The 10699-nt window shown below is 48.9% G+C and overlaps 1 protein-coding gene across 1 annotated transcript in view; it reads right to left on the bottom strand.

Moving 5' to 3' along the window:
• The window catches only part of map3k10 (mitogen-activated protein kinase kinase kinase 10), a 38495-nt gene that overhangs the window by 6448 nt on the left and 21348 nt on the right, over positions 1 to 10699 (bottom strand). Inside the window, exons 3-11 of the mRNA XM_086164033.1 lie at positions 7360 to 7540; positions 6383 to 6531; positions 3933 to 4108; positions 3516 to 3762; positions 2875 to 2997; positions 2643 to 2781; positions 1988 to 2100; positions 1609 to 1901; positions 165 to 687 (exon numbers count right to left, since the gene is read on the bottom strand). Coding sequence (XP_086020159.1) covers positions 165 to 687; positions 1609 to 1901; positions 1988 to 2100; positions 2643 to 2781; positions 2875 to 2997; positions 3516 to 3762; positions 3933 to 4108; positions 6383 to 6531; positions 7360 to 7540 — 1944 coding nt within the window. The remainder of the gene's footprint in view (positions 1 to 164; positions 688 to 1608; positions 1902 to 1987; positions 2101 to 2642; positions 2782 to 2874; positions 2998 to 3515; positions 3763 to 3932; positions 4109 to 6382; positions 6532 to 7359; positions 7541 to 10699) is intronic.

Raw genomic sequence — 10699 nt, 5'->3', positions numbered from 1 at the left:
GAAAGAAAGAAAGAAAGAAAGAAAGAAAGCGAACAGTACGGTTTTATTTCCTCTCAAAAAGCAAACTCTTGCCATGTCGTGTTATTTACTTGGCTATTCCCAGACAGCGGGATGAGCAAACTCGGGACGGATTCCGTGAAATCTCGGGTCCACGCGTCTCCTACCTCTGCCGGCCGTGATGCGCGTCGCTCCTGGCGGAGGAGGCATGGGCATGCTTCCGTCCGACGGCGACCGGTGGTGCGCGAGGGTCTGGGCTCGGGGCCGTATGGCGCCGTCGGAGGGGGTGCGCCTGTGCCCCCTGGTCGTGGCCATGGCCGCGGACACGTGGGTCGGGGTGAGCGACTGGTTGGGCTCCTTCTTGAAGCTCTCCGCCCGCAAGTCTAAGAGCGGGTTCAGGGAGGGGGCCACCTGCGCCGCCGGCGTCATCGGCGTCAGCGGGTACTCGTCGGGATCGGAGGGGAGGAGGGACTTTGTGGAGTTGCAGTCGGACAGCGAGGACAGAGAGAGGAGCGTCACGGAGGGGGAGGGGTCCAGGCAGGGGAGCGCCGAGTCGTGGTGACGGGAGAGGGACAGGGACAGGGTTCGGCTGGGCGGAGACGTGCTGCGACGGAAACGTCCCGTCCGCTGGAAAAGGCTCTCCTTCTTTTTACGCTGCTCCTCTCGAAGGTCCTGCTCGTCCTGGAGCACCTGCGGGAAATGGCGGGAGGAATCACACACCGCACCTCCAGTCGCACGCTTCACTTTTTTCCCCTAAGCGGCTAGCTTCTACAAACACGCTTACCTTAAAAGCTAACATGTGTGTGTGTGTGTGTGTGAGAGAGAGAGTACCTTCCTGCAATGGCTAAGTGGCTAGCTTCTACAAACACGCTTACCTTAAAAGCTAACATGTGTGTGTGTGTGTGTGTGAGAGAGAGAGTACCTTCCTGCAATGGCTAAGTGGCTAGCTTCTACAAACACGCTTACCTTAAAAGCTAACGTGTGTGTGTGTGTGTGTGAGAGAGAGAGTACCTTCCTGCAATGGCTAAGTGGCTAGCTTCTACAAACACGCTTACCTTAAAAGCTAACATGTGTGTGTGTGTGTGTGTGTGTGTGTGAGAGAGAGAGTACCTTCCTGCAATGGCTAAGTGGCTAGCTTCTACAAACACGCTTACCTTAAAAGCTAACGTGTGTGTGTGTGTGTGTGTGTGTGTGTGTGTGTGTGTGTGTGTGAGAGAGAGTACCTAACTGCAGTGGCTAAGCGGCTAGCGTCTACAAACACGCTTACCTTAAAAGCTAACGTGTGTCTGTGTGTGTGTGTGAGAGAGTACCTACCTGCAGTGGCTAAGCGGCTAGCTTCTACAAACACGCTTACCCTAAAAGCTAACATGTGTGTGTGTGTGTGTGTGTGAGAGTACCTACCTGCAGTGGCTAAGCGGCTTGCTTCTACAAACACGCTTACCCTAAAAGCTAACATGTGTGTGTGTGTGTGTGTGTGTGTGTGTGTGTGTGTGAGAGTACCTACCTGCGGTGGCTAAGCGGCTAGCTTCTACAAACACGCTTACCTTAAAAGCTAACATGTGTGTGCGTGTGTGTGTGTGTGTGTGTGTGTGTGTGAGAGAGAGTACCTACCTGCAGTTTTCCCAGCTGCAGCAGGTCTTGCCCGAGAGCCACAGACGCCAGCAGCGAGGCGCAACCCAGCAGCAACGTGTCGCTCTTCTTCCTCTGGCTGCAGCGGCGCAGCGAGTCCTGGTAGCCCACGCCCGACCCCAGGCCCGAGGGCCCCTGGCTGGACATGGACAGGCCCAGAGCGGGGCCGGGCCCCAGGCTGCTCCACAGGGAGCCGGAGTCCTCGGCGGCCCCGTTGCTGCTGGTCTCCGAGGGCTGCAGGGAGCCCGGCGACTCTTCGAACTCGCAACACTCCTCTGGCGACAGGCGGGGAAAACGGCACGGCGGTTGGGACGGGATTTCGAGCCCGAGCTACGGCTTGAAGCGGACGGGTCGCACTCACCCATCTCGTTGAGGCTGGAGAAGCCGGCGGTCATGGGTGCGTGTTTGGGCGACTTCCCCAGGTTGGGCGCGCTGGAGGACCACACTTTGCATCCCTCGCCCAGTGACTTCAACCTGAAAAACCCGCGTTTGATTGATCGTCAGAATCAAATGATGTTTTTCGCAAACCACCGCTTCTCCACGGCTTGACCGGACACCCGATAGATCCTAGAATTCCCTAGGCGAGTTTTGACCAGGTGTGAAATAATGTCGAGATATCTTTTCTCAACTCCCGACAATGAGAGGTGGCAAGGCAGTGTTCTGGTCACAGAAAGCCACCCTTGATTTAAGATATTTTAACACTCAGAAGATCAGAATGTGAAACCTGCATAAATCATAAACACCTCAGCCGTGAAATTTGACAACATCTGTCTCATTCACAAAGATATCATTCACCTCATTCAGCCAAAAACATGATTACCAAAGAAAACTGGCATTTAAGTCTAAGTTCAAGAGCAGCTCGGGGCGTTAAAATTAAAATGTATATGCAAGCAAATTGCAAAAATGTCACTTTATACCCCAGTCCAGGACATGAGACTCACAGATGACTCCATGTGTTGTAAAATAAATCCGAACAGAATTGCAAAACAAATTAAATGAAGCGCTGCCGCACGTACTTGTCCTCCCCGCCGACCCGCTCCCTCTGGTGGGTGGAGCTCGGCCCCCAGGTGCGCCCTTTCTTCTTGCTGGCCGACAGGTCTTCCTTCTTGCAGACGGCGCTGCGGCCCCAGGTCTTGCTGCCGTCGTTGGGCGTCACTGCATTTACAAAAGAAAAAGAAAAGAAAAGAAGGCCGTCGGTGGAAGATTAAAATCCAGAGCGCTCTGTTTGACGGGGACGCCGACGCTCACGTCTAATGGCTCTCAGCCGGGGTATGACCCCCGGGCTGGCCGGCGGGGTGGTGCTCTCGCTCCCCTGGGTCTTCCTCTTGTCCACGCTGGGCGATGCCTGCACGGTGATTTTGTGTTCAAATCCTAACGGAGAGAAAACATTGTAGCTCAAATAATCTCCCGCTAATCCCAGATAAGTAATGACACCTTCCCGAATTAAACTCTGTTTCTCTTCCTTACGACGGGATGATGGGCCGATTTAACGTCTAACAATAATAAAGATGTAAAAAGACAGTTCGTGGGTCTGTCAACGTAAAATCCACCTAATTCGAATCTGTATCTTCCATTGCGTGGATTATATTAGTGACCGCGAGTGTGTGAATCTCCAATCACACACACGTTGAACACATTGAACACAAGGATCCCAAGAGCTTCCCCCAACTTGTGTGAGATGATCTTTCTTTTCCAGAGAGCATTATAAATAAAAAAAATTGGATATGATATTGAGGTTAATTTTACAAAGTCTCAGCTTTCATCTTTCCTTTCAACATAACCCATCAAATTGAAAATAATAATTAAAAATAGATATATATAATACATAACTCCATCAAAATAACTTGAAATTAAAAAATAGATGTCCTGCAGTTCCCCTTTCCACCCACCAGAGGGCAGGCTGATGCAGTTGCTGTCCCTGCCCAGCTTCAGCAGCCTGCTCTTCTTGAAGTGGCCCTTCCTCTTCTTCACACTGGGTTTCTCCTGGTACATCTGGTGGATGATGATGTTCAGCTCCCGCTCCACGATGTCGATCTCCCTCTCGGCCAGTTCCTGCTCGCGCCTCCTCAGCTGCTCCTCCTGCTCCCGCTGCTCCTCGGCCGCCCGAGCCAACGCCTCTTCCCAGGACCTCAGCTCCTGTCGAGGGAGCGACGGAGGCGAGGGGGGGGTTGTTAGCGTCGCAACACCCCATCTGACACCTCTCCCCGCGAGGGGACGGTTGCTAAGGTAACTCTCATTAGCGGAAACACCTCAGGTTACGGGTTTGTATCAACCGGGAGTCGACGAAACGCTTTCTGGATTCTCACCTTTTCTTTGGCCCGCAGCTCATCGAACATCTGCTGGATCTCCAGCCTCCAGTCTTCTTGTAAGGAGTGGAAGGACTCCAGGGGCATCTGAAACATGGCCGACTGCTCGATGGCCAGCAGCCGCCGCAGGATGCTGATGAAGGAGGGTCTGCTGTGAGGGATGGGGCTCCAGCACTCTGGAAAACAACAGAAAGAGAGCGTGACCCTGCTGTTCAGAGGCAAAGTGTGCAGTACTTTGTGCCGTGCATGCAGGACATTACGCCAATAAATTGGAATAAAAGTTTTTTCTGTTTGCAATCTTGTTTTGAAATCGTCTGCATTTTAACTTAAAGCTCATTTTATTCTGCATGGAAAAAAAAAAACTAAATATGTATCTGAATATAAGCCGCACTGGCTAAAAATAACAAATATACAGTATTTTCACGACTATAAGGCGCACATAAAAGTTAAATTTTCTACAAAATGTGCAGCGCGCCCTATAGTGCAGTGCGCACTGTGTGTGCTGTTGTTATAAGGCGGACGTAGAAGAGAACATCATGAGAACGTTAAAGGGGGAAGTGTGGGCGTTGATTGTATAAAAAAGAACGGGTATGTGCGTTATGCAGAACATCGCTGTTTTAACAACTCTGAAAACATCGCCGACAAACACATCCAGCTCAGCCGCATCACTAACATGGACTGGGTGCCGCTCACTTTCGACGTCCCGGTGAGTCACGCTGTGGAGAAGAAGGGGACCAGCACGGTAGCGATTCGCACAACGGGGTACTAAAAGTCTTCTTGGAGACCACGGTTTCACTAAGAGTGGAAGGCAGCGCCGGGCGAGTTACGCCGCAATTTTGCTCGGGCTAACGTGTCTGCCGGCACTGTTGTTCCGGCATCATTTCCGAGGAGCCGCGCAGCACGGAAAGCGACTCTAAGAGTGAAGAAAGTGAACCTGGCATGTTGGATGGAGATTTAGCGCAGCTGTTCAAATCAGAAACAGAGGATGAGGACTTCGATGGGTTCGATTGATGACGATTACCGGTAAAAAAAATGTGAATACCAAACTCAGTTTTGCTCCCGCTCTATTTTTAAATACGCACACTTGTAAAGGGGAAAGTGTGAGCGTGGATCGCATATAAAACCCGCGCCCTATAATCAGGCGCGCCTTATGTGTGTGTTAAATACAGTAATGCCACACATCACTGAGACTGTGCCTTTAAGTGCGATGCGCCTTATGGTCGTGAAAATACGGTATGTGTGCATATATAGGACACACTTGTCCAAAAGCCACAGGTGTCCATGTTGTAACATCAGATATTTACACGGAAACTAATTAAATACATACCGGTAACATCCACAAATACATACTGGAAATGCTTTTTTTCCCCCAAACAGTGCCTGTAACACGGCTGATGAAAAGATGAATAATAAATAACACAAGGAAAAGTCCATCCATCCATCCATTTTCTATCCCCGCTTTGTCCGACTCCAGCCGATCGCTATCTCGGTTTTCCTCCTGCTCACTAAAACCGCTAAAGTCGTCTTCTTCTGAGTCGGAATTGAAAGTCCTCAGAATTTCACGGTCATTTCATTGGTCCATAAATTAGCCGCATTAGCTGTTTAAAACGTGTGTAAAATGTAGCGGCTTACAGTCTGGAAATTAATGATAGAATTTACATTTACAAAAATACTTTCCCTGAAAATCAGTGTCATTCATTTGTTTTGACCTGAGTTTGTGTTTTTAGTAGACGTGGAAACGTCCAGCTTGACTGTTGATTCATACGTTTGTTATCCAGACGGCTGAGCCTATCGCAGCTGTCAGATTCCACACGGTTTACATTTAACCGATCAATAACTAATCAATTTAGTTGGTGTGAGAGAAGAGGATAGAGAGAATAGTGCCGGGTGGAGGAGGTTGATTCGGTCTGGCAACCCCAGAGGGGATAAACCCAAAGTTAAAGTAGAAGAATAACGAATCAATACACGACAATTCAGCTAATGAATCCAGCTTTTTTTTTTTCCTTTTTCCAGTTTTATTCCTGCCTCTGCTGTTTCACTGGCTATGACAAGCATAAGTGTGTGTGTGTGCGTGTGTGTGTGCATTGCGATGGAGGCCATTTAATTGCAAGAAGTACTATGTGTTGTCTTTTATTTTCACATTGAGGGCGATTATGTTTGTCTTTTTGTGAGATTTGAAGTTCAACAGGTTAAATGATGCATCTTGCAGGCGGTCGTCCGCGTCGTATTAAATATAAAACCCCATCCTGGCGTCGGATGAGGAAGGAGGGGAAGCGGTGGAACATATGGCTTCGACCGCCGGCCAAACTTTGAACGGCAGCGTTGGACAAAAAAAAAATGACGTGCACGTCGGCGTCGGCTCCCAGCTGCATTCGCAGCCACAGACAAAACTAGGATAGCACAAAAATAAGGTGCATGTTCAGTGGTTGTTTGTACGCTCGGCCGCTTACCTCCCAGAAGCTGAGCGAAAGGCTCCGGGCAGGTGGAAGGGACAGGAAGCGTCAGCTTGTTCATGGCGACGCCGTAAGCGACCGCCAGGGCGTCGATCTCCCTGTAAGGAACCTCGCCGGTCAGCAGCTCCCAGAGCAGCACGCCGAAGCTGTGGCACACAGAAACACACCGTTGGAGGGATTCATGGATTTCACACGGTGACAGCGGACGCAACGGCGACGGCCGCTCACAAGGCCTGAAAACACACACACACTTTAGGTTTTACTCCAAAGAGGAATTGGTCATTTGAGGTTGATATGAGACCAGGGTTCAGTGCAGGGGAGGCATCACTCACCGCAAAAAGATGGAAAATCAGTCAGTAGAGACTGAAAGTCATTCTGACACTAAAGATAGACAATGAGTCAGATGGACAGACAGGCCAGGATTAGGGCAAAGCAACACAATAACAACCACAACAACAATAATAATAAAAATGCTAATCTTCTTTTTCCTTTCAGCTTTTCCCTTCATGGGTCGCCACAGCAAATCAACCTTCTCCATCAAACCCTATTTTCTGTATCCTCCTCTTGCACGCCAACTACTTTCATATCCTTTCTCGCTACGTCCATAAATCTGCTAATAATAATAATAACGACAATGATGATAATAATACTTTATGTTTAAGGCACCTTATTTAACACTCGAGGACACCGTACAGACATATATGCAAAATTCAGATCCAAAAGAAACAGTGAAAATAAAAGCAATAAAACAAAGAGGTTGAGAGAAAAAAAGTGTGCCTGTGAGAGGGAAGGGGCCGTGGGCGAGGATCTCCATCTCTGGAGGAGAAGCATCACATCAGGAGACGTCCTTGAGCACTTATCAACACGCGCCTGACTTTCCCTGCATCGGACACGCCGCCCGCCGCCGTCTCCGGCCAACAGCTCCGTATTTCGGCGCTCCTTTTTTTTTTTGTGGTGTCCCTCGAGGTTCCTACCTCCATACGTCGCTGCTCTTGGAGAACAGCGAAAGCTTGATGACCTCCGGCGCCATCCAGGCGTAGGTGCCCGCCGCGCTCATCTTGGTGGTCTGGTGCCACTCCCTGGCCAGGCCGAAGTCGGTGATCTTCAGCGTTTTTCCGCCCAGGTCGTCGCGCTCCACCGGCTCCAGAATGAGGACTGAGGGGGAAGAGGAGGAGGAACGTTCAACTTCAAATCTGACATCTGCTGCTCAATCTGCAGGAAAAACACCAGAGCACAGCTTCCGCACTCGGAGGCGCATTTGTTTTCTCTATTTGTATCACATGCAGTTTCTGTCTTATTTACACAACTAACAAATGTATTTCTATGTAACTCAGCCGTGAGCTACATTATATGAATGATGTGGTTGTTAATTATACATTTTATTCCATAATTCAGGGTCTTTTACTTTCACACATTTCACTGAACCCCATCTGAATGAGTTACTGCACTGACTGCTCTTCTTTTTTGTCCTCTACAGCAGATACATATCGTTTCGGGGCAATTCTGCCTATACATATGTTTATTATTAATGTCTCCTTGCTTTGGGCAAGGTTACACTGCTGCTACTTCTACTGGGAATTCAACAACAAAAAAAACAAAAAAGGTTGAAAAGATGGATTTCTTTAACTGACACGCTGCATGGCGAACACGTGACCATGTTCTTGCCGTTTTGGGTTTTTCCCCTGCAGAGGAATATCCGTGTAATTCATGAAGGTGTCCCTCTCCTCCTGCAGATGTCACCTCCAATCAGAACGGCTATCTTTGTGCGCCGTCGACCATTCATCCTCTCATTAACAAAAAAATAAATAAACATTCACTCTCATTCACACAGCTGGGTAATTCAATGAACCTCCTGCATGGTGCATTTAAAGTGTATTCAGTGCCTCACCTGCACTGCTAACACAGTTGATATTTATGATCATGTTTACACTACCTATTTATTGTCAATACAAATCCAAAGTGCTTATTGTCACATGTACAGTGTAGAGAGGTGTTTCCCTGTACAGTGAAATTCCTCTTTTGCTTTCCGCTGTGCATTTAGGCTGGTAGAAGAGTGTAAATATGATTATAAATAGGATTATAGATACGAATATGAACATTGCATGAGAAGAGTGAGTAGAATAAAGTGCAATAAGACGTTTGAGTGCAGCTTGGTGTGCAACTCAAAAAGTGCAGGTACAAGGATGAGTGCAATTTGAGAGCAGATTTAGTGGCATTAGACTTTACATGTACAAAAAATGAGCATTTTTTCCTATTTCCAGTTTTATTACCGTCTCTGCTGTTTCACTGGCTACAACAAGCATGTGTATGTGTGTGTGTGTGTGTGTGTGTGTGCATTGCGATGGAGGCCACTTGATGCATGAAGAACTACGCGTCGCCTTTTATTTTCACATTAAGGGCGGTTAAGTTCGTCTTTTTGTGAGATTTGAAGTTCAACAGGTTGAATGATGCATTCTTACAGGCGGTGTACAGGACAACCGGGCCGTATTAAATGTAAAATCCCTTCCTGGCGTCGGATGAGGAAGGAGGGGAAGCGGAGGAACGTCCAACAGCCAAACTTTGAGCGACAGCGATGGACAAAAAAAATGATGTGCACGTCGGCGTCGGCTCCCAGCTGCATCTCAAAGTGCAGAGTGCAACTCAAAGTGCAGGTGCAAGGATGATTGCAATTTAGTGTCAGTAGACTTTACAGTTGCAGGGGGAAGAACGAATGTCAGTTGTTTACGTGTCTGATGCCAGTCGGGTAGAATGAGTTCTACCCAAACGACTTCACATGTCAATAAACATTTTGAATCTTGAATGTTTTTGGACTCTGGGAGGCACCTGGAGGAACCCCACGCAGGCACGAGGAGGGGCCTCACAGAAAGACCCCCTCGCCGCCCCCTTGGGAATCCAACCAGGAACCTCCTTGCTGCGAGGCGGAAGCGCTAAACGCCGCACCGTCTTGTTTGAAATATAATTTTTCACATTATCTTTCCTCCACGTCTATATGGCACTTCCTCCTTCGTTTCTTTGTGAGCGCCGGCTATGGAAATATTTGGAGTGTACACACTGGGAGGCAGGCGGGGGGTGACTCTCTCTTTTTCTCTGTCTCTGTCTGTTATCTATGGGCATATGCAAAGGGTGGCTGGGCGACACACACAGGAGCGTCTTTGTTTACACACATCCACTCCAGAACGCACGCACACACACCTACACACACGAAACCCTTCATGCGACAAAGGTGTGTCTCTTCACGTTCGGCCCCGGTCTGAAAGTCTGACTGGATCTGGAGCCGCCGGTCCACAGACAGATTTCCATACGGAGAACAAGCACAAGCACTCAAATTAAACAGCAACAGCGACGTCACGGATAAAAGCAATTCACGCACTGACTTGCAGCATCGCCCTTTCCGGTCATTACAATGTTATGATACTGATTTGCGGCGGTGCACTGTGGTCGGGCTTAGTGAAGTCGAGCGTTTTTGGATAATCGTCGGGGGGGGGATTACATCTCCACACTTATATCACCCGTAGGTGACACACACACACACACACACACATATGTGCAATTCAGGTTGCATGGGAGTTTGATGCTGCAGAAAATCGCAGTGGGTAAAACATACAGTCATTGTATCAACAGAATGTATGTGTGTGTGTGTGTGTGTCCTTCCTCTAAACAAGTGGGAGATGGTGAATGAGAGCAGGATGCTGAGAGAAATAATAAACACTGCCATCCTCCGGACATCTTTTTTTATCCAACCCGGGCTCTGAGGGACAGCCTGAGAATCGCTGGCTTCCCCTCTTCTCTGCAGAGGAGAGAGGAGCAGGGTAGTGTTTGCATGCTGGGATGGGTGTGTCCGCCTCGGCTGGTTTGTTACGCCATCGCCGCCGGCAACCGCAGAGCACGCAGAGGATCTGCTCCGCAGGCCCGGCTGGAGACGCCGACGGAAGCCGACGGCAATTTGTCGACAGAAACCGAATGTGTGAGTGAAGCAGAAAGTCCACCTGCTCCGCTCCAGATATATCATGGAACACGCCCTCCGTGTTGTTTTTCACACCCCTTGGAACATCTCGAACGCAAACCCGCGCACGGTTATTCACGTCGCCGCTGCTCAGTCACTTCGGCTTACACGTTCAAGATGTTTCGTGCCGAGAGCACGAAATCTGGGATGTAACGACACAAATAAATAAAAAAAAAAAACAACCACAACAAATATCCTGAGTGTGCCAGTTGCATCAGAGCGCATTTGCAGAAAATACATCCTGAAGGATGATGTGGCTTTTAAGAGCTGTTGGAAATGTTATCCACAGCGCGGAGGGCTGTCGGAGAGCT

This window comes from Fistularia commersonii, chromosome 18, assembly GCF_037954325.1.
Source record: "Fistularia commersonii isolate RoL2024-O1a breed Wild chromosome 18, RoL_Fcom_v1.0, whole genome shotgun sequence".
NCBI lineage: Eukaryota > Metazoa > Chordata > Actinopteri > Syngnathiformes > Fistulariidae > Fistularia > Fistularia commersonii.
Note: the sequence above shows the minus strand (reverse complement) of the source record. Positions and strands in the feature narration are given on the sequence as shown.